The 26,822-nt window shown below is 42.9% G+C and overlaps 1 protein-coding gene across 2 annotated transcripts in view; it reads left to right on the top strand.

The window, feature by feature from the left end:
• Positions 1–26,822, top strand: part of LOC116969812 (probable palmitoyltransferase ZDHHC11) — a 138,535-nt gene that overhangs the window by 29,453 nt on the left and 82,260 nt on the right. The window contains exon 1 of one of the 2 annotated variants that reach the window (XM_033016595.1): positions 16,313–16,599. The exons of the other annotated variant lie outside the window; for it this stretch is intronic. Within the exon in view, the coding sequence (XP_032872486.1) occupies positions 16,429–16,599 (171 nt within the window). The 5' untranslated portion in view covers positions 16,313–16,428. Of the gene's footprint in view, positions 1–16,312; positions 16,600–26,822 lie in introns of those variants that run through there. 2 annotated transcript variants of the gene reach the window in all.

The following is a 26,822-nucleotide window of genomic DNA, read 5'->3' as shown; positions in this document are numbered from 1 at the left end:
CAATTATTAACTTTGATTGTAGTAGGAAACGTTTTTAATTAGTACATTTTAGTTTATTGTCACGTGTACCGAGGTACAGTGAAAAGCTTTTGTTGCGTGCTAGCCAGTCAGCAGAAGGACAATACATGATATAATTGTGCCATTTACAGTGTATAGATACACTGCGTACAGTGTATACAGTGCCCTCAATAATGTTTGGGACAAAGACCCATCATTTATTTATTTGCCTCTGTACTCCACAATTTGAGATTTGCAACAGAAAAAAATCCCATGTGGTTAAAGTGCACATTGTCAGATTTTAATAAAGGCAATTTTATACATTTTGGTTTCACCATGTAGAAATTACAGCATGTTTATAAAAATACCCTTTAATAAAATTTGACAATGTGCATTTTAACCACATGTGATATTTCTACGAGGGAAAATGAATGAAAATGGTGAGATGTTTGCTGAGACCTGTGTTAACAGAGGGTAGTTGAGGCCAGTTCATTGGCTATATTTAAGAGGGAGTTAGAAGTGGCCCTTGTGGCTAAGGGGATCAGAGGGTATGGAGAGAAGGCAGGTACGAGATACTGAGTTGGATGATCAGCCATGATCATATTGAATAGAGGTGCAGGCTCGAAGGGCCGAATGGCCTACTCCTGCACCTAATTTCTATGTTTCTATGTTTCCAATTTTACAGAAAAATTAAGGGGACAATGATCCGAAATAATAATGTTGTGATATTTTGGATTGTAGGTATAAAGGATAAGTTTGGCGTCAACCAAGAAATAGTCAATTTGTGTATAAACTTTATGAACACCTGAATAGAAAGATTGGCAATCCTCCATACTTCTCTTATGTTTGTATTGTTTATATAGGTGTTTAAAAGGTCACTCAATTTTGATGTACTTTTCCTTTGAAGTGAAGATTTATCCAAGTTTTGATCTAATACACAATTTAAATCTCCCCCAATTATCAGATTATGCTGACCAGAGTCTGGAATTGCATTAAATATTTAATTAAAAAATTGGGGATTATCGAAGTTAGGAGCATAAATATTCACCAATGTCAATGGAGTTGAATACAATTCACCTGATATAATGTACCTGCCTTCCTTGTCAGCTATAGTGGAGTTATGTTTGAATGGTATATGAATTAAAATTGCTGTTCCTCTTGCTTTGGAAGAAAACGCAGTGATATAATTGTCCAATCCACCTACCCTTCAGCCTGTTTTGAGCTCCATTTTTGAGATGAGTCTCCTGAAGAAATATTATATCAGTATTAATAGATTTTAACTGGGCTAATACTTTACCCCGTTTAATTGGCTCATTAACACCCCTGACGTTCCAACTACAAAATGTGATTCCTTTCCCCTCAATTTTCCGAGCTACATTGTCTTGCATATTAAAGATTACATGGTCTCTGTTGAATTAAATGATCCAACACATTATTTGTAATATTTCCTTTAAATGCTGGGTGGGTGTGCCCTTCTCCCATTACCACTATCCCACAGAGATATCTCCAAGAAAAGTGTGCATTAGTAAAGATAGATGAGCTATTTAGTAAAGAATTTAGAAAGTGAAAAGGAAAAACAACAAAAATTACAACATATAAGAACGCTGCTGGTGAATACCACCCAACGGTGGTTAGGTTAATGAAAACTTCCGCCGAGTAGATAATGTTGGATAACTCCACACCTTAAGGAGTTAATAAGTACTAAACAGAACAAATCATAAACATATTTAAATCCGTCAGGGAATCAACATTCCCCAGAGGTTAAGTATCTTAGTGGGATCTAACTAAGTAGTTGAATATTAAAAAATTTAACTAACATGTGGCACTTATTACTTAACTTTCAATTAATACTATTTTGACATATTAACAGACTCTAAGTCTGTAAGTTTGTAACAACTTATAAACACAGTATAAACTTATTGATTATCATCACAGTACAAACTCAATAAGGTATTATTTATCCCTTGACAGACCCCACAATGTCCTGGGCAAACTTGAATGCTTTATCAGGATCAGTGAAGAAAGATTCCACCCCTTTATAAGTAACTCGCAATTTGGCAGGATATAGTAGGCCAAATCAGAGATCTGGTAACTCCCTCAGGATAGCTCTTGACTTGGAGAAGAGTGCTCTTTTCTTAACGACTTCGGCAGGAAAGGCTCTGAAGATTCATACGTTTTCACCTTGAAATGTTAAATTTCTGTTGTTGCCAACTTTCTGCAGAATATCCTCTAGAACATGGCAGTGGTGCACCCTCAGGATCAGATGTATTGGTGGGGCAGTGCCATATGACCGGGCTCTCAAAGTTCTGTGTGCCCGGTCAAGTCTAAGTTTTTCATCCAAAACTAGTACATTTTGAAGTAGTTGAGCCGTAAAATCTCGAAGATTTTGATCATGTTCTTTGCCTTCTTTCACTCCAACAATCCTTACATTCTGATGTTTAGAGCGCCCTTCCAAATCAAGACATTTTTCTGTTACTTTATTTAGTAACCCGGAGATACGTTCCACCTCAGCCGTCAGCCTGTGTGTTGTCTCGACATTTAAAGCTACAGCAATTTCCAATTCCCGGATAGCCTTTGTTTTTGTGAAGTAACAAGAATAGGTTCCAACTTACGACTGATGTTGGTTTCAAGCCTGTGGATTTCCCCAGTCAGGTCAGAACTCACCTCCTCTATACGAGCATCAATCTTGTCAATGTTCCCACAGATTTCTGCCTTCACAGCCGAAAGTTCCTGACACAGTAATGAACGGATGTCCTCCAAACCCGGAGGTTGCCTTACTGCTTCCTCTTGCGGGTGTGCCATACTCGAGGTCGAGGCTTGTTCGTGGCCTTCAATATCTTCTTGTTGATGTTTCTTCCATTGTTTTGGCGAGCGTTTAACCAGCATTTTAAAAAGTACCTGAGTCGCGTACTGATGACGCCACTTACGCGTCTGCTGAGCGTCTGCCGGTGAGTATTTTTAGATCTGTCCAGTTTAAATTTCGAAGTTTTACCATATACTAGTAAATAATTCTGGTATGTCAATTAAGACAAATCTAATTTTTTCCAAATGTAAAGTCTCTGACATCTCCATAATCCACATCTTGATTGTGGGGGTTGCTGGGTTTTGCCTAACTTTTTATATTAATTTTTTCCCAATTATTATACTGTAATCAAGGACATTTCTTTGGTTTGTTGTAAGTTTTAGGTATTGTTCTGATATGCCCAATATTATTAATTTAGGATCGGGATCCAGTTGGGTATTAACAACTACAGAGATTATTTTAAAAATATCCATCCAGTAATTTTAAAAGTTAGTATACAAACTTAAAGCACACGGTATTGGGGGTTCAGTATTGATGTGGATAGAGAACTGGTTGGCAGACAGGAAGCAAAGAGTAGGAGTAAACGGGTCCTTTTCACAATGGCAGGCAGTGACTAGTGGGGTACCGCAAGGCTCAGTGCTGGGACCCCAGCTATTTACGATATATATTAATGATTTGGACGAGGGAATTGAATGCAACATCTCCAAGTTTGCGGATGACACGAAGCTGGGGGGCAGTGTTAGCTGTGAGGAGGATGCTAGGAGGCTGTAAGGTGACTTGGATAGGCTGGGTGAGTGGGCAAATGCATGGCAGATGCAGTATAATGTGGATAAATGTGAGGTTATCCACTTTGGTGGCAAAAACAGGAAAGTAGACTATTATCTGAATGGTGGCTGATTAGGAAAGGGGGAGATGCAACGAGACCTGGGTGTCATGGTACACCAGTCATTAAAAGTAGGCATACAGGTGCAGCAGGCAGTGAAGAAGGCGAATGGTATGTTAGCATTCATAGCAAAAGGAATTGAGTATAGGAGCAGGGAAGTTCTACTGCAGTTGTACAGGGTCTTGGTGAGACCACACCTGGAGTATTGCATACAGTTTTGGTCTCCTAATCTGAGGAAAGACATTCTTGCCATAGAGGGAGTACAGAGAAGGTTCACCAGACTGATTCCTGGGATGTCAGGACTTTCATATGAAGAAAGACTGGATAGACTCGGCTTGTACTCGCTAGAATTTAGAAGATTGAGGGGGGATCTTATAGAAACTTACAAAATTCTTAAGGGGTGGACAGGCTAGATGCAGGAAGATTGTTCCCGATGTTGGGGAAGTCCAGAACAAGGGGTCACAGTTTAAGGATAAGGGGGAAATCTTTTAGGACCGAGATGAGGAAAACATTTTTCACACAGAGAGTGGTGAATCTCTGGAACTCTCTGCCACAGAAGGTAGTTGAGGCCAGTTCATTGGCTATATTTCAGAGGGAGTTAGATGTGACCCTTGTGGCTAAAGGGATCAGGGGGTATGGAGAGAAAGCAGGTACAGGATACTGAGTTGGATGATCAGCCATGATCATATTGCATAGCGGTGCAGGCTTGAAGGGCCGAATGGCCTACTCCAGCACCTATTTTCTATGTTTCTATGTTTCTAAGAACGAAGGTTGTAACCAATGAATTGTATCTTGAACCCGTGTGCATGATCCTCCGTTATTTAGTAACTGTCTGGCTGCGTGGACTACCCATGAAGCCTCTAGAAACTATCCCAGACAAGCACATGGTGAGCTTCATCATGGAAATGCTGAGCAACTGCAGCTTCAGGCTACACACCAGCAACAGGCAATGCAGCAGGGTGAGGAAACGCAAGAATGGCGTCCCACAGGGCTCAGTGCTGGCACCAATGCTGTTCAACATCTACAGTGGCTTGCAAAAGTATTCATACCCCTTGAACTTTTCCACATTTTGTCACGTTACAACCACAAACGTAAATGTATTTTATTGGGATTTTATGTGATAGACCAACACAAAGTGGCGCATAATTGTGAAGTGGAAGGAAAATGATACATGGTTTTCAAATTTTTTTACAAATAAAAAACTGAAAAGTGTGGCGTGCAAAAGTATTCAGTCCCCCTGAGTCAATACTTTGTAGAACCACCTTTCGCTGCAATTACAGCTGCAAGTCTTTTGGGGTATGTCTCTACCAGCTTTGCACATCTAGAGACTGAAATTTTTGCCCATTCTTCTTTGCAAAATAGCTCAAGCTCAGTCAGATTGGATGGAGAGCGTCTGTGAACAGCAATTTTCAAGTCTTGCCAGAGATTCTCAATTGGATTTAGGTTTGGACTTTGACTGGGCCATTTTAACATGAATATGCTTTGATCTAAACCATTCCATTGTAGCTCTGGCTGTATGTTTAGGGTCGTTGTCCTGCTGGAAGGTGAACCTCCGCCCCAGTCTCAAGTCTTTTGCAGACTCTAACAGGTTTTCTTCCAAGATTGCCCTGTATTTGGCTCCATCCATCTTCCCATCAACTCTGACCAGCTTCCCTGTCCCTGCTGAAGAAAAGCATCCCCACAGCATGATGCTGCCACCACCATGTTTCACAGTGGGGATGGTGTGTTCAGGGTGATGTGCAGTGTTAGTTTTCCGCCACACATAGCGTTTTGCATTTAAGCCAAAAACTTCAATTTTGGTCTCATCTGACCAGAGCACCTTCCTCCACATGTTTGCTGTGTCCCCCACATGGCTTGTGGCAAACTGCAAACGGGACTTCTTATGGCTTTTTTTCAACAATGGCTTTCTTCTTGCCACTCTTCCATAAAGGCCCGATTTGTGGAGTGCACGACTAATAGTTGTCCTGTGGACAGATTCTCCCACCTGAGCTGTGGATCTCTGCAGCTCCTCCAGAGTTACCATGGGCCTCTTGGCTGCTTCTCTGATCAATGCTCTCCTTGCCCGGCCTGTCAGTTTAGGTGGACGGCCATGTCTTGGTAGGTTTACAGTTGTGCCATACTCTTTCCATTTTCGGATGATGGATTGAACAGTGCTCCGTGAGATGTTCAAAGCTTGGGATATTTTTTTATAACCTAACCCTGCTTTAAACTTCTCCACAACTTTATCCCTGACCTGTCTGGTGTGTTCCTTGGGCTTCGTGATGCTGTTTGTTCACTAATGTTCTCTAACAAACCTCTGAGGCCTTCACAGAACAGCTGTATTTATACTGAGATTAGATTACACACAAGTGGACTCTATTTACTAATTAGGTGACTTCTGAAGGCAATTGGTTGCACTGGATTTTATTTAGGGGTATCAGAGTAAAGGGGGCTGAATACTTTTGCACGCCACACTTAGAAACATAGAAAATAGGTGCAAGAGAAGCCCATTCAGCCCTTCGAGCCAGCACCGCCATTCATTGTGATCATGGCTGATCGTCCCCTATCAATAACCTGTGCCTGCCTTCTCCCCATATCCCCTGATTCCACTAGCCCCTAGAGCTCTATCTAACTCTCTCTTAAATCCATCCAGTGATTTGGCCTCCACTGCCCTCTGTGGCAGGAAATTCCACAAATTCACAACTCTATGGGTGAAAAAGTTTTTTCTCACCTCAGTCTTAAATGGCCTCCCCTTTATTCTAAGACTGTGGCCCCTGGTTCTGGACTCGCCCAACATTGGGAACATTTTTCCTGCATCTAGCTTGTCCAGTCCTTTTATGATTTTATATGTTTTGAGCTCTGCCAGTAGGAGATCATGTCACTCGTTAATCTCTGTAGTTTCTTGGAACTTTTAAAAGTTATTTATTGGCCTAGTGCACACAATGGCCGCCCTACTACCGTTTGAAATGTTGTTGAAGTAGTGTATAAGGATTGTCACTAGCCAACTTGTGCACAGGAAGCTGTCCAACTGCACTGAACTATTCCCACGGCACTCCTCTTCTTGCTTTGGTTTGGGGGAAATAAATCCCAAGTCAAGTGCTGGAGAGAACCTATCTTCCAGTTGACCTTCTGTGCTCATCTGAAAGTCAGACTGAGTTGAGATTAAACTTCTGATCTGAAAGACAGCATCTCCAAGAACTACATCTCACTGGAGTAAATGTGTTCTATATTATGCTTCATCATAAATAAAATGAATCATAGAAGTTTAGTGGAAATCACTTGTGGTAAGGTACCTTGGTTCTATGCACCACAATTGAGAGTGACCATACAGAGGCTGGCTGCTCACAAATACTGCTTAATGTATTAGGCGTCTAATCAATTTTTAATGGATTATTAATATTTCATCAATAAACGAAAGGAAAATTTTAAATTACCTCACTGCTATCTTAAAATCTCCTCTTGTAGTAAATCAAATGAAATTCATCATTATTTCCTCTTATTTGGGCTTCATTTATATTGATAAAACTACTTGGAGACGATTCTGAAATAAAGCAATTGAAAAGCATGCTCAAATTCATAAGGGCTTTGCAGTATTTAATAGTAAGATTAAACGAGAACTTACCAGTTTGAAGTTTGATCTTTATTTTATGAGGAGTTACGATGAGGGATTACGTGAAGAACCCCGCCAGCCCGCATGCGCGTCAATCTTCAAAGCAGCGGCGTGAAATCACAGATAACAGTTGTTGAACTGAATACAGCCATGATCACATTGAAGGTGCTGGCTCGTAGGGCCGAATGGCCTCCTCCTGCACCTATTGTCTATTGTCTCTACTTCCTGAGAAGACTACGGAGAGTCGGTTTGTCCAGGGATGGGGCACTGGGGGGGGGGACGAGAGACAGGGACGGTCCAGTGGCGGTTCGGCGGAGCTGTAGGCCCGGGTTCGATCCTGGCTGCGGATGGGGCGCGGGCCTGTGTGCATGCGGCAGCACGTTTGCCGGTGGTGTTTATCGCGAGTGACCTTTCAAAAATCCCATGATTCCTTGCGTTTTTCGGAATACCGAACTCGCTTATTGAAAACACTCTCAAACTTTCTGTTCCAAGCAACACACTGGTGCATCTTTTCTGCAGTCACTTTGCTACCACATCCTTCCTGATGTTCCCTGTAGTTGTACATATGGTGATTTATTTAACAATCAGTAGCTGGTTTCAGACTGTTAATTGGTGATAATATGGGTTAGCGCAGTTGAGATTTTCATTTTGTCAATCCCTGCATCATTCAGTTAGAAAGTTGAAGCAATGCTGCAGTTCTTAGGCAGTAACTTTGTTATGTCGCCACTGATGAATTAAATTTCATCAATCTGATAAATTTGAATGTGAATGAGCTGAATTATATTTTGGATTGATTCAATTGGATTCCAATATAGAGAGCGCATAAAATCTTTAATTTCATTTCTACCATTGTAGACCTGCACGTTCTCACATGCCACTGCTTTTTCACTCGAGACAGAATTGAGTAGTGTAATGCAATATGGTAACAGGTGCAGTGAAGTAATTAGATCAAGGGCAACCAAAGCAGGAAAACTATAATAAAATTAATTATTCAAATTTGTTATTACTGTTTTAAAATATTATACTTGTGTTGTAATGTTTTGCTTGTGTATATTTGTTGCTCACATTTTTAATGTTTTCATATTGTATAATTAAATAGTTATGTATTATTTTACGTAGAATAGACCCAGAGAGCCATACAGCACGGAGAGAGGCCCTTTGGCCCTTCGAGCCCATGCCCACCTTCAAACCCCATACAGTGTATATGTATTAAACCAATTCCATTTTTTTTATGCTCTCCCACATTTTCATCAACTCCCTCCAGATTCTTTTTATATGTATAATATTTTTATTAGAAGCATATACATATCGTAATCAAAACACAATTTGTTTATCAATTACATATTGTTAGTAGCTGGGATCCCAGCTATCAAAATAGCTGGGGTCCTCGTTTATCAATTACATATTAACACAGCTTCTAATTGTTTATTTATAGATAGAAAGAAAGGGAAAAAAAAGATGAAAAAATAGAATAAATTACTAATAATACAGTTTAGGAGTTGGGTCCGTAGATTATAAAACGTAACTATTCATCTAATCTTGGATTCAAGTTTCAGTCAAGCTTCCGTGCCGGACCAATTTACCCTTTCAGAAAATCAATAAATGGAGACCATATTCTAGCAAATAATTCTGGTTTGTCAATTATGACAAGTCTAATTTTTTCCAAATGTAAGGTCTCCGACATCTCCATAATCCACATTTTAATTGTGGGGGTTGTTGGGTTTTTCCAAAATTTTAATATAAATTTTTTCCCAATTATTATACTATAATCAAGGAAATTTCTTTGGCTTGTTGTAAGTTTTAGGCTTTGTTCTGATATTACTAATATTATTAGTTTTGGATCGGGATCCAATTGGATATTAACAACTTCAGAAATCATTTTAATATTCCCTCCAGACTCTACTGCTGATCCGCATACTGGAGGCAAATTGCGGTGATCAATTAACCTACTAACCTGTGCATCTTTGGTATTTTGGAGGAAACCGTTACAAGGAGGACTTGCAAACTCCACCCAAAGAGCAGTGGTGGTCAGGACTGATACTATGTTGCTGGCGTTAATAATTGAGAATAACTAAAAGATTATCACATCAAACATAAATGTGCATATAATATAGTTGGTTTGATGACAGAGTAGAAAATGGATAAGCAGTGTGTGAATCTTTTCCTCAATGCCTAAACCTGTTCAGAAAGCAAGTCATACATTAGTTGACATTGAATGGTTAACAGTAGTCACACCATTTCCTGTTTATACCAAAACTTCATTAATGTTCAAAAACATTTCCTGTAAACTTTAGCCCCATCATTTTAAAGCTAACCCCTCTAGTATTTGCCATTTCCACCCCAGGATAAATGACTGTACCCTATCTGCACCTCTCATCATGATATAAACTTCTACCAGGTCTCCTCTGATGCTCCAGAGAAAACATTCCCTGTTTATCCAACCTGTCCGTATTGTTAATATACACTAAACCGGGCAACATTCTTGGGAACCTCTTCCAGGCCCACTCCAAAGCTTCCACATCCATTCTGTGATACGGTGATCATAACTGCACATAATGCTCCAAATGTAACCTAAGTAAAATTTTATAAATCTGCAACGCGACTTGTTAATGTTTTCTACCAAATACTCCAAGTCATGAAGGCAAGTATGCCTGGCACCTTCCTTCCTACCCTATATACCAGTGTTGCCACATTCATAGAGTTAAGGACATGCAGCTCAACGTCTCTCTGTACATCAATGCTTGTAAGGTTCCTGCTATATACTGGGGGGGGGGGGGGGGGGGGGGGGGTGTTGATAAGCAGATGATTGGACAAAGGCCAGAGGTGAAAAGACAAAAGTGTGAGATAAGGATAGAAGAATCGTGGTCAGAGGTAGGTATATAGGTGGGAGGGGACGAGAGGAGAGGAGAAATGGGTGAGGATCCTGGTGGGCCACAGGGAAGCGGGGAGGGGAAAGGGTGTTGTTTAAAATCATTTTAACTCTTCTTCCCATTCCCATATTTACCTTTCTGTTCCGGGCCTGCTCCATTGCCAGTGAGGCCACACAAATTGGATAAACAGCACCTCACCTCATATTCCCTTTGGGTAGTTTGCAACCCAATGGTGTATTACGGAACCCACTGTATACTTTGTTCTTACACTTGACTCCCAAAATCCAATATATACTTTGGACATCCGGGTGGCGCTGTTGCTAGCTGCCTCTGCCTTCATTTTATTTTTTTTGTTATGTTTGAAGAGCATTTTCTTTTGTGTTTTTTTTGTCTTTATGCGGGGGGGGGGGGGGGGGGGGAGAGGGTACGGTAAGGGGGATACTGTCCTTCAGGCGCTTCCTGGAGAGGATGTGACTATTATTCGAGGACTTCTGTGTTTGTGCTTTTTCTAAAAAATGTTTTTATTATTTTTTATTTTTATGTTACTTGACTGTAAGGAAAATCCATTTCGTTGTCTCTTATGAGATAATGACAATAAATTCAATACAATATACACTTGTCTGGATTAAACTCTATTTGCCATATCTCTGCCCATATTTCCATTTCATCCATTTGATATATTCTGCACAACCTTTCTCACTCTCCACAGGTCTGCCAAAGTTATAGTACCTGGAAAATTATTAATATACATTCATAATATAATTTATATATATATATATATATATATATACACACACACACACACACACACACACAGTTTATTTTTAACCATACAAATGAATATGCACACACACACACACACACACACACACACGTACACACACACACACACACACACTTTATTTTTAACCATATAAATGAATATGCACACACACACTCACACTCACTCTCACTCTCTCTTATGATGGTCTTTGTATTTAAAGATAAGAGGTTCCAGTACTGATCCCTGTGACACACCACTCATTCCAGACTTTCTTTCCCACCGACTCCCCCTATTTCTCTTCCTGTGCTCCTTTAACTAGCATTCCACTTTTCCCTCCTGGCTCTTTCGGGTGGAGCAATTCTTTGTTGATCTCATCATTTGCTTTTGCCATTTCCTTGGCCAGTTTCTCCAGTCACTGTCAAAGTTGTGGCTGCTCACTTCCTTGACTTATTTCCGTTCTTGTGGTGAAAGTGCTAACATAATGTCTGTTTTGTTTTCAATTGGAAATTCTGCCGTCAAACTGCTTCCCTGCTGCAGAGTGACTTCTTGCTAAGTACAGGTGTCAGACGTTATGGGGAGAAGGCAGGAGAATGGGGTTAGGAGGGAGAGATAGATTAGCCATGATTGAATGGCGGAGTAGACTCGATGGGCCGAATGGCCTAATTCTACTCCTATCACTTATGACATGACCTTATGACTGAATTCCAAATACACTGGGAATGGGATAGCAAATGACGTTAAAGCTATTCCATCTTTTTGTGAGATTCATTTTATTTTGCTTGAAAATTTGGATACATTATTAATCAAACCTCAAAATGAACTGATTCCTTAAAAACAGAACTGTCCTGGCAGACCCATAGTTTCTGCTTGTTCATGCCCCACCGAATTAATTTCCACACACCTTGACTCCATCCTATCCCCCCCCCCCCCCGGTCCAATCCCTCCCTACCTACGTCCAAGACACCTCAAACGCTCTTTGTATCTTCAATGACTTCTGTTTTCCAGGCCCCCATTCTCTCATCTTCACTCTGGATGTCCAGTCACTCTACACCTCCATTCCCCACCAGGAAGGTCTTAAAGCCCTCTATTTCTTCCTCGACCGCAGATACAGCCAATTTCCGTCCACCAATAATAATAATAATAGTAAACTTTATTACGGACTCAAGGTCCAGACAAGGGGCAACATTACATTAAAATGCATTGCATATTAAAAACATCATAAAGTACATATAAAATCTTAGTATATCACTTATAAAAGCATCATAAATTATATATTTAAAAAAAAACACAATACATGAATTAAAATCCAGAATTAAAAGAATGATCAATGTCCTACAACGAGGCAACGATACCAGTGTCTCCACAGCTGGGATTCGTATTGTGTAGTGCTAACCCTTATGTTTGACAAGGCCACAATATTTACATTTTTAGAGTCATTTATCCTGCAAATTAATTTATACATGTGATTTCTTAGGATAGCTTCTAAAGTACTGACTCCTGCAGCCACAAACATGTTACTAGCACTACAACATCTAGGTTTCCTTAGCAGTGTTCTCATGGCATCGTTATATGCCACCTTTAGTCTCTGCAAACTTGTCTTTAAATAGTTCGACCACAGGTGCGCAGTGTAGAGTGGTGTGCAGTATGCTCTAAAGAGCGACATCTTCACCACATCTGCACACGCACCAAACTTACGCAAGAAAATATTTGCCTGTACATACAGCATGCGTCGTTGCCTATAAATATCCTCATCATCTGTCATTTGTTCTGTAATACAATGCCCTAGATATTTTAGCTTATTACAGACACTAAGATTATTGACAGACAATTTAAAATCAAGGAATTTTAGACATTTATCCTCTTTGGTTCTACAGATCATAACAGCACTCTTACAAGCATTATATTTAATATCATGTTCCACACCATACACAGAACATATAGTAAGGAGCTGCTGGAGACCAGCGCTAGATGGACTAAAGACCACAAGATCATCTGCATATATAATATGGTTCACTAAAATATTACCAATCATGCACCCAGTATTACAGGCTTTCAATTGTTTGAGACAGATGATCAATATAAAGATTAAAAAGGACTGGGGACAAAATTCCCCCTTGTCTAACACCATTGCTAACCCCAAATGGGGCTGAGACCCTATTGCCCCATTTTATTTGCATAGTCTGGTGGGCATACCAGTAGGCCAGAATTCTCACAATGTATTTAGGCACCTCTCTTTGACTCATTTTACCAAACAGCTTTCTGTGATTAACACGGTCAAAGGCTTTGGAAGCATCAATAAAGCACATAAGGATTGAAGATTTTTTGCCTCTATATTTGTTTACAATCTCCTTTATGTCTCCTTTAGGGCATATATGCATATGTCAGTGGAAAAGTTTAGCTTTAAACCCAAACTGGTTATCTGTGGAGTTAACAAACTCATTTATTCTATCCAGCAGAACTCTTTCTAAGACTTTTGACAATATGCTGGCTAAAGCTGTGGGCCTGTAATTATTTAGGCTGCCTACTTTACCAGCTTTGTCCTTAATGACCGGCACTAACAGAACAGACAACATTGAGTCTGGTAACAAGCCATGAATCATAAAGCCAGTAAAACAAATAGCAAGGAGAGGAGCTATCCTCATACTAACATACTTAAGATGTTCAGCAGAAATATGATCCAAGCCACTTGCTTTGTTGTTGGACAGCTTGTTCATGGCATGATACACCTCATGTGACATAATCACCATTGAGTCATTACTCTCAATATTGTCCATCCTATACAAGTCACCTTGGACACAGTTGAATAAAGTGCTATAATGTTGTTGCCATAACTCTGCGATATTAGCTGTTCCGGAGATTCCATCTACAGTGCATGGTAGAGATGTTTTGCAACTGTTAAGAGCTCTCACTTCTTTCCAAAAATCAGTAGCATTGTTACTTAGCAGCTTCTTAGCTCTCCTCCACCTAGCAGAGCTGGTCCTTATCCTCAACAACTTCTCCCTCGACTCCTCCCACTTCCTCCAGATCCAAGGCGTAGCTATGGGAACTGGCATAGGCCCAAGCTATGCCTGCCTCTTTGTAGGGTATGTCGAACAATCCCTGTTCCAAGCGTACACTGGCCCTATCCCCGAACTCTACCTCCGCTACATTGACAACTGAATTGGTGCTACCTCCTGCACCCATGCAGAACTCACTGACTTCATCAACTTCACCACTAATTTCCATCCTGCACTCAAATTCACGTGGACCATCTCCGACATGTCCCTACCTTTTCAAGATCTCAACGTCTCCATCACAGGAAATAGACTATTGACCGACATATACTGCATATACTACTGACTCCCATAGCTATCTTGACGACACTTCTTCCCACCCTTCTTCTTGTAAAGACTCTAATCCCTACTCCCAATTCCTCCGTCTATGCTGCATCTGGGCCCAGGACGAGGTTTTTCATACCAGGGCATTGGTGATGGTCCTCATTCTTTAGGAAACAGGGGTTCCCTCTTCCATTATAGATGAGGCTCGCACTAGGGTCTCCTATATATCCCTCAACTCTGCTCTAACTCCGTCTCCCCCCTTCTCTTGTAACAAGGACAAAGTCCACATTGTCTTCACCTTCCACCCCATCAGCCGTTGTATACAACATATAATCCTCCAATATTTTTGCCACCTCCAAAGGGATCCCACTATTGGCCATATCTTCCCATCTCCACTGAGACCATTCCCTCCGAAACTCCCTGGTCAACTCGTCCCTTCCCACCCAAACCACCCCCGTCCCAGGTACTTTCCCCTGCAACCGTAGGAGATGCAACACCTGTTCCTTTACCTCCCCCCTCGACTCCATCCAAGGACCCAAACAGTCTTTCCAGGTAAGGCAGAGGTTCACTTGTACCTCCTCCAACCTGCATCCGCTGTTCCAGGTGTCAACTTCTCTACATCGGCGAAACTAAGCGCAGGCTCGGCGATCGTTTCACTGAACAACTCCGACCAGTCCGTCTTAACCAATATCCCGGTTGCTCAGCACTTCAACTCCCTCTCCCATTCCCAATCTGACCTTTCTGTCCTGGGCCTCCTCCATTGCCAGAGTGAGGCCCAGTGCAAATTGGAGGAACAGCACCTCATATTTCGCTTGGGTAGTTTACACCCCAGCGGTATGAACGTTGACTTCTCGAACTCGTGACTAGTTCGTTTATTTTTAATTTCCAGATTACTAATTCAATTTAAAACGGCTGCCACCTTGAGCTCTGTCCTTTGCATAGTTTGTCAAAGGATCTGGATGACGTCCAGTAGTTTAATCATAGAAACATAGAAAATAGGTGCAGGAGTAGGCCATTCGGCCCTTCGAGCCAGCACGGCCATTCAATATGATCATGGCTGATCATCCAACTCAGTATCTTGTACCTGCCTTCTCTCCATACCCCCTGATCCCTTTAGCCACAAGGGCCACATCTAACTCCCTCTTAAATATAGCCAATGAACTGGCCTCAACTACCTTCTGTGGCAGAGAATTCCGCAGATTCACTACTCTGTGTGAAAAATGTTTTTCTCATCTCGGTCCTAAAAGATTTCCCCTTTATCCTTAAACTGTGACCCCTTGTTCTGGACTTCCCCAACATCGGGAACAATCTTCCTGCATTTAGCCTGTCCAACCCATTAAGAATTTTGTAAGTTTCTATAAGATCCCCCCTCAATCTTCTAAATTCTTGCGTGTACAAGCCGAGTCTATCCAGTCTTTCTTCATGTTCAAAAGGGAACTGCAGATGCTGGAATATCGAAGGTACACAAAATTGCTGGGGAAACTCAGCGGGTGCAGCAGCATCTATGGAGCGAAGGAAATAGGCGAAGTTTCGGGCCGAAAAGAAGGGTTTCGGCCCGAAACGTCGCCTATTTCCTTCGCTCCATAGATGCTGCTGCACCCGCTGAGTTTCCCCAGCAATTTTGTGTACCAGTCTTTCTTCATGTTTGCCCCTTCTGGTTTTAAGCATCCGATCATAACTTGCTGATGAACTGCTGTAGAAAGGACCAAGCAATTTGTTTGATGGGGAAGTGCTGCGTTATCGAATCAAGTCGTTGTCAAGGTACCTTTGCCCTACATACTTTTGTGATATTGTCTGTGCCTGATGTTTATGCTGGGTCCTTCAGAGGGAAAGTCCTGCACTTCTCAGCACCAGCATGCAGGTTCTTGAGCCTTCGGCTAATTGTTTTCCATTCCACGTCCAGTTCATCTCAAGCTTGTACATAAAGCAAGATTGTTTCATCTTGCTTCATGTTGATTCCACTCAATTGTTAGCATTTAGTAAGGCCGGCCACTTCCTTTCACGGTTTCCTCTTTCTCCAAGGGAGGAGGGTTCTCAGGTAGTTGTGACAGAGTGTGCAAGATCTCTGACTGAAGGAAATCACTTGCTTGCGATTCTGCAGGCATGAGAGCATCAGACTGGGTGGCTGAGCACAAGCAGCAGCTGAAGGACTGAGATGATGTAGATAGATCCGAGGCGAGAGCAGCAGTGGGTTTTATTTTTTTCCATGCCTTCGGGTAAAATGTCAGTGATCGATTCTGCAGTACACTACCCTTGCTCATGTGGTGCTCAAAGCTGTGATCACTTCAAAGGGTACAGCGTTGTGGTGGTGAACCGTTATGGACAAGTCGGATTTTTTCACCATTATTTTCAATGCTGCTGCGTAATCTGGCACTGGGTATGTACTTTGTTCAATTATCTGTAAGTGCAGTGTCACACAGTTAAGTTAATCATAATGCTGAGGGATCTTCATTATCAATTCAAATAAACCATCTTTAACCATGGCAAACAATGATGATTCTTTGTTCATTTTTCTGTTCTCACGAAAGGTCATGCTTGCCTGCTGGTACTGAGTACTGTAAAATATGCCCTCATCCCTTTCAACAGCTTGCTTCCTGTGTATGATCTGAAGGATTTTGTTCATTTATTTGTGGTGTTGCAGGCTGTACTGTGCATGCAAACTGTTCATGCGTGCATGTAAACGGCCCTTGAATTTTCAGGGTTTATTTCCGAGTAATGTTTTGCTTAAAGTAAATGGCCCATGTCTGAATTTTTCAAACTTGGATCGCAAATATAAGAACTCGCCTCAAATGGGTAGATAATTTACATAACGAGTAGATAAATACCAAGATCATTTGACTGTGTGAAGTGAAACATCGTGTTTTTTAAATGGGACAGATTTTGAGATCTTAAATATTCGTTGGCGTGTAAAACGGCCCGATTGGTAAAGAATAAATGGCTGAGACGATCGCTAACATTTGGTCTACCAATGCCATGGAGATCTGACCTATTTCAAATTCGTTGGCCGAGTAGGAACATGTTAAATCTTTTGTCTATGGTCAGCAATAGGTCACAGCAGTTTGTTTTCATTGCTCAAGGCTGCCTTCTACATAATGTAAAATGAACACGTGTTGAGGTGGCAGTTCTCAGTGGTGGTGTCTTCCTGGTATCCTAAGTGGGAGGATGCATTCAGAGATGAGGTTCATGCTCCTGGCCTGCTAATTACTTATTGTAAGAATAAGGAAGGTTTAATATCTGGTTTGTGACTGGATTTTTACCAGGCAGGGAATCAAAGCAGATATCTGAAAAGAATACCTTAAGTGTGAAGAAAGACAGAAATACTTATACCTTTGTATTATACATTAAGGCAATTTGGTGAATAATGTGTTGAGTCACTGTGGCATTAAAGAAAACATGGCAGCCAACTTGCACATAGCAACGTCCCACAAATGGCAATGAATGTTTGTTATAATACTGATTTAGTGGTATGTTTTGAGACCTCCCTTGTTCTACAAAATAATTGTGTTTGAGCATCTTTTCACTGAGCAGTGAAGGCCTTGCTGCCTCACATCAGCTTCTCCAAAGTAGCACCCACATAATTGCAGCACTCGGTACCCGAGTGTTGTACCAGCTCAGTGAAGCAATTCACCACAAGGGCTGTACGGTGGTGCAGTGGTAGAGTTGCTGCCGTATTGGTTTAGTGTATTGTCACGTGTACCGAGGTACAGAACTCGCAGAACTGGGTCTCTGCGCATCCCTCTGCAATTGGATCCTCGACTTCCTCATTCACAGACCACAGTCTGTTCGTATTGGTGGAAATGTGTCAGCCTCGATAACAATCAGCACGGGAGCACCTCAAGGCTGCGTGCTCAGCCCCCTGCTGTACTCACTCTATACCCATGACTGCGTAGCCAATCACAGTGCGAACTCCATCATCAAGTTCGCTGACGACACCACTATTGTGGGGCGTATCACTGATGGGGATGAGTCAGAATATAGAAGGGAGATCGAGCAACTGTCCATATGGTGCCAGCGCAATAACCTGGCCCTCAACACCAGCAAAACCAAGGAACTGAATGTGGACTTTGGAAGGAGTAGGAGGGGGATCCACAGCCCCATTTATATCAATGGTTGATGGTTGAAAGGGTCAAGAGCTTCAAATTCCTGGGCGCGCACATCTCTGAAGATCTTTCCTGGTCCGAGAACACTAATGCAATCATCAAGAAAGCTCATCAGCAACTCTACTTCCTGAGAAGATTACGGAGAGTCGGTTTGTCAAGGAGGACTCTCTCTAACTTCTACAGGTGCACAGTAGAGAGCATGCTGACCGGTTGCATCGTGGCTTGGTTCGGCAATTTGAGCGCCCTGGTGAGGAAAAGACTTACAAAAAGTAGTAAACACTGCCCAGTCCATCATCGGCTCTGACCTTCCTTCCATCGAGGGGATTTATCACAGTCGCTGCCTCAAAAAGGCTTGCAGCATCATCAAAGACCCACACCATCCTGGCCACACACTCATCTCCCTGCTACCTTCAGGTAGAAGGTACAGGAGCCTGAAGACTGCAACAACCAGGTTCAGGAATAGCTACTTCCCCACAGCCATCAGGCTATTAAACCTGGCTTGGACAAAACTCTGATTATTAATAACCCATTTTCTGTTATTTGCACTCTATCAGTTTATTTATTCATGTGTGTATATATTTATATCATGGTATATGGACACACTGATCTGTTTTGTAGTAAATGCCTACTATGTTCTGTGTGCTGAAGCAAAGCAAGAATTTCATTGTCCTATCAGGGACACATGACAATAAACTCACTTGAACATGAACTTGAGCTTTTATTGTTGCGTGCTAACCAGTCAGCAGAAAGACAATACATGATTACAATCGATCCATTCACAGTGTATAGATAAATGATAAGGGGATAACATTTAGTGCTATGCAAAGCCAGCAAAGTCCGATCAAGGTTAGTCTGAGCGTCACTAAAGACGTAGATAGTAGTTCAGCACTGCTCTCTGGTTGTGGTGGGATGATTCAGTTGCCTGATCACAGCTGGGAAGAAACTGTCCCCGAAACTGGTGTGCATTTTCACACTTCTATACCTTTTTCCTGATGGGAGAGGAGAGAAGAGGGAGTGGCCAGCGTGAGACTCATCCTTGATGATGCTGCTGGCCTTGCCGAGGCAGCGTGAGGTATAAATGGAGTCAATAGAAGGGAGGTTGGTTTGTGTGATGGTCTGGGCTGCATCCACAATTCGCTGCAATTTCTTGTGTTCTAGGATGGAGCTGTTCCCAAACCAAGCTGTGATGCATCCTGATCAAATGCTTTCTATGGTGCATCTGTAGATGTTGGTGAGAGTTGTAGGGGATATGCCGAACTATCTAAGCCTTCTAAGGAAGTAGAGGTGTTGGTGTGCTCTTCCAAGGAATAGGGGCATTGCCGTTACAATGCCAGGGACCCAGGTTTGATCCTGACTATGGATCTCCGAAGATCTCTCCTGGTCCCAGAACACTGATGCAATCATAAAGAAAGCACATCAGCGCCTCTACTTCCTGAGAAGATTATGGAGAGTCGGTATGTCAAGGAGGACTCTCTCGAACATCTACAGGTGCACAGTAGAGAGCATGCTGACCGGTTGCATCGTGGCTTGGTTCGGCAACCTGAGCGTCCGGGAGCAGAAAAGGCTGCAAAAAGTCGTAACCACTGCCCAGTCCATCATCGGCTCTGACCTCCCATCATCGAGGGGATTTATCGCAGTCGCTGCCTCAAAAAGGCTGCCAGCATCATCAAGGACCCACACCATCCTGGCCACACACCCATACCGACTCCAACTGGTCCAGAACGCAGCCGCCCGACTCATCACCCACACCAAATCCTGGCATCACATCACTCCAGTCCTCAAACAACTTCACTGGCTTCCCATCTCCCACCGGATCACCTACAAAATCCTGATCCTCACCTACAAAGCCCTCCACCATCTGGCCCCCCCCATATCTCACTGACCTCCTCTCCCCCGACCAACCCTCACGGTCCCTCAGATCCACATCAGCCGGTCTCCTCTCCATCCACAAGTCCAACCTCCGCAGTTTTGGGGACAGAGCCTTCTCCAGGGCAGCTCCCAGGCTCTGGAACTCCCTCCCCCAACTGATCCGCAATTCCGTGTCCCTCACCATCTTCCAGACCCGCCTCAAGACCCATCTCTTCACCTCTGCCTATCCTTAGCCCCACGTCCCCGTCCCTTTTCATCTGTGCATTAATTGCCTCATATTGTGTTTTGAATTGAATTCTGTCTTTACTTTGTGTACTAGTCATGTCTCTACTATTTATTTCATTCCCCTTACATGTTTTTCCTCTACCTGCTAAATTTTTGTAAGGTGTCCTTGAGACTCTTGAAAGGCGCCCATAAATAAAATGTATTATTATTATTATTATCTCTCCGCTGCCATTGGGTAGAAGGTACAGGAGCCTGAAATCTGCAACATCCAGATTCAGGAACAGCTACTTCCCCACAGTCATCAGACTATTAAACACAACTTCAAACAAACTATGAACTATAACAACCTATTGCACTTCATCTGTTTACTGATGTGTGTGTATTTATATATATTCTATGGTATATGGTCACACTGATCTGATCTGTATTTATGCCTACTATATCCTGTTGTGCTGCAGCAAGCAAGAATTTCATTGTCCTATGTGGGACACATGACAATAAACTCTCTTGACTCTTGACTTGATGCTGGCTTTATGGAGATCGTGGGTTTCCTCCGGGTGCTCCGGTTTCCTCCCAGACAATAAAGATGGAGGTAAATTGTCTCTGGTGTGTAGGATAGAGCTAGTGTACGGGGATCGCTGGTCGGTGCTGAGTGGGTGGGCCGAAGGACCTGTTTCCGTGCTATGTCTCCAAACTAAATTAAAGTTGCTGCAGACTAATGTGCTGGTGCGAGGATGGTAGGTTATTAGTAGCCTTTGCTCCATTCTAGACTGACAATAATAATATGTGGACTTTTGAGCAGGATCGGCTCAAACACTGCGATCAAAGCTGATTTGATCTCAGCTGGACACTAGGCCTACGCGATCTCTCGGCCAAATGCAGATTCGTCGGTTGTTTTGCTGAATACCTTTGTTCTGTCCACCTAGGCCTACGCAATCTCCTAGTTGCTAAACAAATTAACTCCCCCTCCCATTCCTATACTGACCTTTCTGTCCTGGGCCTCTTCCACTGTCAGTGTGGGGCTAAATGCACATTGGAGGAACAGCACCTCATATTTTTCTTGGGCAGCTGGCAAACCAGCTGCATCAATATTGATTTCTCAAAATTCATGTAACCATTGCTTTCCCACTATCTCTGACCCTCCCCTACCCTAGTTCTCCAACTAGTTTGACTGTCAGTGAAGAAAGCGAATGGCAACGGCAGGCAGTGAAGAAAGCGAATGGAATGTTGGCTTTCAGAACAAGAGGAGTTGAGTATAGGAGCAAAGAGCTCCTTCTGCAGTTGTACCTAGTGAGACCACACCTGGAATATTGTGTGCAGTTTTGGTCTCCAAATTTGAGGAAGGACTTTCTATCTGTTGAGGGAGTGCAGCGTAGGTTCACTAGGTTAATCTAGGTTAATACCCAGGGTGGCGGGGCTGTCATATGCTGAGAGAATGGAGCGGCTGGGCTTGTATACTCTGGAATTTAGAAGGATGAGAGGGCATCTTGTTGAAACATATAAGATTATTCAGGGTTTGGACACGCTAGATGCAGGAAAAATGTTCCTGATGTTGGGGGAGTCCAGAACCAGGGGTCACAGTTTAAGAATAAGGGGTAAGCCATTTAGAACGGAGATGAGGAAAAACGTTTTCATACAGAGAGTTGTGAGTCTGTGGAATTCTCTGCCTCAGAAGACGGTGGAGGCCAGTTCTCTGGATACTTTCAAGAGAGAGTTAGATAGAGCTTGTAAAGATAGCGGTCAGGGGATATGGGGAGAAGGCAGGAACGGGGCATGTTGATTGTGTATGATCAGCCATGATCACATTGAAGGGCAGAATGGCCTACTCCTGCACCTATTGTCTATTGTCCTCCTGATTAATTTTACTGTTTGTATGCCTCATTGTCACCTTCCCCTCAGCCAACAAGTTCCTTTTAACACCTTGCCTTTCCATATCTCCAGTTTCTCTCTCCCCTGACTCTCACTCTGAAGAAGGGTCTCAACCTGAAACGTCACCCATTCCTGCTCTCCATATGTGCTGCTTGTCCCGCTGAGTTACTCCAGCACTTTGTGTCTACCTTATTGTTTTAATGAAGATTGGCAAACATAATATCTTCGGATAATTACAAATGCTGAAGATCACTCAACGTTGTTCAGTTCATTCATCCAGAAATTCTTCAATCTCTTCCCTTTATTTTATCCACGTGTTTCCTAAATGCCTGTGGAGGTCATTCCTCCACCATTATAAGATCCGATCAATCTCTGTATGCGGAACTCCCAGATATCATTTGTCAAGTAACCTTTTATCTTATTGAATCTATTTCCCACTCCAATTTAAATATTGCTAACATTTCAGTTTGATTGATTGAAAGATACAGCATGGAAACGGGCCCTCCGACCCACTGAATCCAAGCCAAACATCGATCACCCGTTCAAACTAGTTCTGTGATTTCCCGCTTTTGCATCCACTCCGCACGCATTAGGGACAATTTATAATAATAATAATGGATGGGATTTATATAGCGCCTTTCTAATACTCAAGGCGCTTTACATCGCATTATTCATTCACTCCTCAGTCACACTCGGTGGTGGTAAGCTACTTCTGTAGCCACAGCTGCCCTGGGGCAGACTGATGGAAGCGTGGCTGCCAATCTGCGCCTACGGCCCCTCCGACCACCACCAATCACTCACACACATTCACACACATTCACACACAGGCAAAGGTGGGTGAAGTGTCTTATAGGGACGACTAATTAACCTACGAACTCTCACGTATTTGGGATGTGGGAGACAACAGGGCACCTGGAGGAAACCAGGGCACCTGGAGGCAACCCGCATGGTCACAGGGGAGAACATGCAGACTCCACTCATACAGCACCCAAGGTCAGGATCGAACCGGGTCTCTTTTAACGTGAGACGGTAGTCCTACCAGCCGCGTCACTGTGCCGTCCTAATTTTCCCAATTCTTTTCTGGTAAATACAAAAGAACTTTGGTTATTGGGATCGCCTTGGTGTCTCTGCAGCATGTGAATGGCTCAATTTATTCAATGTACAGAATGCAAGTGGATCCATTTATTGAGCACCACCAGGTGCTTAAGTATTTGGGTTTGAGTCAATCTTATACAGTTTCAAAGTTAAAATGCTACAGCTGCTGGAAATCTGAAATGATAACAAAAATGTTGGTAGTCCCGAGCACATCATTCAGTTTCGGCGGGGAGAGGAACAGTTAGTAAAGTTGGAAATCAAGCATATTTTGGTTTGCAATGAAGGGAAAAGGTGGTGAGAAGAAGGAAAATGGTACCATACGATACGATAGAACTTTATTTATCCACAGTACTCTTTGCTGGAAAGCTGAAATAAAAAGGAATTCTGAAAGAAATCAAAAAAGATTGCTGATGTTAGAATCTAGAACAAAAAAATGGCAGGTCAACGTCTCAACCCGAAACGTCCTGACTTGAAACGTCACCTATCCATGTCCTCCACAGATGCTGCCTGACTCGCTGAGTTACTCCAGCACTTGCACGATTGCAGCATCTGCAGTTCCTCGCGTCTCCAGGGACTCTAAGTTTGACTCCGATACATTCGTGCCAAGATTCATTTTGCACCTTTGTATGTACACAAAAATGCTGGAGAAACTCAGCGGGTGCAGCAGCATCTATGGAGCGAAGGAAATAGGCAACGTTTCGGGCCGAAACCCTTCTTCAGACTGATGGGGGGGGGGGGGGGGGGGGGGGGGGGGGGGGGGGGGGGGGGGGGGGAGGGGGGGGGCGGGGAGAAGAAAGGAAAAAGGAGGAGGAGGAGCCCGAGGGCTGAGGGAGAGATAGGAAGGGGAGGATACAGCAAGGGTTAACAGAATTGGGAGAATTTTAATGTTCATGCCACCAGGATGCAGACTTCCCAAGCGGAATATGAGGTGCTGTTCCGATCATTTCCGGTGTTGCTCACTCTGGCCGTGGAGGAGGCCCAGGACAGAGAGGTCGGATATGGAATGGGAGGGGGAGTTGAAGTGCTGAGCCACCGGGAGGTCAGGTTGGTTAATGCGGACCGAGCGGAGGTGTTCGGCGAAACGATCGCCAAGCCTACGCTTGGTCTCACCGATACAGATCAGCTGACATCTAGAGCATCTAGAATACACATTTGTATTATTTCTCCATTTTTTCCTTTTAAAATTTCCATAATCTGGGGTCTCTTTAAACATGCACCACTTACATTTTTGCAGGTCACAATACGAATCTTCAGACATTGCAATTTAAGACAGGAAGCAAACTGGTTTTAAGTTCTAGGAAGGAGGCTAGGTGAACAATTTCAAAAATAACCACAAGGATCAGATTGCTACAGTTCCTTCGCACAAATAGGTTGGTTTAATTGTTTGTACCAGACGCGTACTTTGCAGCTATATTATTCCTGAATTTGTGTTGGTGATTAACCCTGGAGAAAATTCATGGGAGACCTTTATTGCAAGATGCTTGTTCTGTATTTGAATGGCTTTGCTGTTTTGCATATAAACTCGGGGGGAAAAAAGTTTTCACGTTTAACAATATAACACATGAATGCCCCCATCAAGAATGTACAGTGCCCTCCATAATGTTTGGGACAAAGACCCAGCATTTATTTATTTGCCTCTGTACTCCACAATTTGAGATTTGAAATAGAAAATAATCACATGTGATTCAAGTGCACATTGTCAGATTTTATTAAAGGCCATTTTTAAACATTTTGGTTTCACCATGTAGAAATTACAGCGGTGTTTATACACGGTGTCATAACTGTTGTGATATTACAGGAAGTGTGCAATGAACATTTTGAAATTTGCAAAATAATCACCAAATGCAAACTACAAGGGCGGAGATTGCTCTGCCTATTTTTATACCGATTGAGATTACCGTAAAAATACCTTTTCCTCCTTTTCCTGCATTAGCTCGCCAAGTGTAAATGATGATTGCGATACTGTTCATTGCAACCCTGGGTTGATCTCTTGAATAAGCAGAGGACAACGACATAAATGTTCCACATAGGAACTTTTGAGAAATGATTGAAGTCTAAAATATCCCACTGTTGTGGCTGCATGGTGGATCATCTTGAATGTTCATCAAGAGGGGAGGGGCGGCATGGTGGCGTAGCGGTAGAGTTGCTGCCTTGCAGCGCCAGAGACCCGGGTTCCACCCCGACTACGGGTGCTGTCTGTACGGATTTTGTCTGTTCGCCCCCGTGACCTGCTTGGGTTTCCTCCGAGATCTTTGGTTTCCTCCCATACTCCAAAGGCATACAGGTATGTAGGTAAATTGGCTTGGTAAATGTAAAAAGTGTCCCTAGTGTGTGCAGGATAGTGTTAATATCGCTGGTTGGCACGGTCCCGGTGGACTGAAGGGCCTATTTCCGCACTGTATCTCTAAACTAAACTAAACTTCGACATCCCCACCCCTCCCAAATTTCTGACTGCCATCATTCATAAGGATAAAGGCAAAGTGTGCTTTTCTCCAGCTTACTCACCTTCCTGACTGAGACATATGTTGTCATTAATTTAGAGATATAGCACAGAAGCAAGCCCTTCGGCCCAATGAGTCCACACCGACCAGCAATCAGTTAGACAATCGTTCGACCCTATACGCAAGGGACCATTGAACCCAGGTCTCTGGCGATGTAAGGCAGCAAGTCTACTCCTGCATCACTGTTAGGAGGTTAGGATCAAATGATACTGGGTTAACATCTTATATAGTCCCAACAATCACCAGGATCATAGCTCAGAGTGCACTGGTTTAAGGAGATGATCTACCTCCATCTTAAGTGCAGCTAGCAGCTTAAAATATCACTTGACCTTGTCAGCAGTGCCCAGAATGAATGAGAGCATGTGTTGTAGCCCAGTTGCTATTTTCAGAGGACTTCAACTTTATTACAGGTATAATAGTTTATATTTTTGCTGAAGTATGTAAAGAAAGATTTCCTGTTATGTTCCTTGTCAGCAAGACGAAGGAGCCAAGGGGCGGCACAGTGGCACAGCGTAGAGTTGCTGCCCTTCAGCGCCAGAGACCCAGGTTCGATCCTGACTACGGGTGCTGTCTGTACGGAGTTTGTACGTTCTCCCCGTGACCAGTGTGGGTTTTCTCTGGGATCTCCGTTTTTTTCCCGCACTCCAAAGACGTACAGGTGGTAGTGTGTGTAGGATAGTGTTAGTGTGTGTAGGATAGTGTTAGTGTGTGTGGGATAGTGTTAGTGTGTGTGGGATAGTGTTAGTGTGCAGGGTTCGCTGGTTGGTGCGGACTCTGTGCACCGAAGGGCCTGTTTCCGTGCTGCATCTCTAAACTAAAACTAAAAATGCCCGATGGGAGGGGGGAGAAGAGGGAGTGGCTAGGGTGCGACTTAGCCCTGATTATGCTGCTCGCTTTGGTATAGTGAGGTATAGATGGAGTCAATAGAAAAGAGGTTGGTT

This window comes from Amblyraja radiata, chromosome 2, assembly GCF_010909765.2.
Source record: "Amblyraja radiata isolate CabotCenter1 chromosome 2, sAmbRad1.1.pri, whole genome shotgun sequence".
Classification (NCBI taxonomy): domain Eukaryota; kingdom Metazoa; phylum Chordata; class Chondrichthyes; order Rajiformes; family Rajidae; genus Amblyraja; species Amblyraja radiata.
The sequence above is the reverse complement of the archived record's forward strand: the minus strand, read 5'-3'. Positions and strand labels throughout refer to the sequence as shown.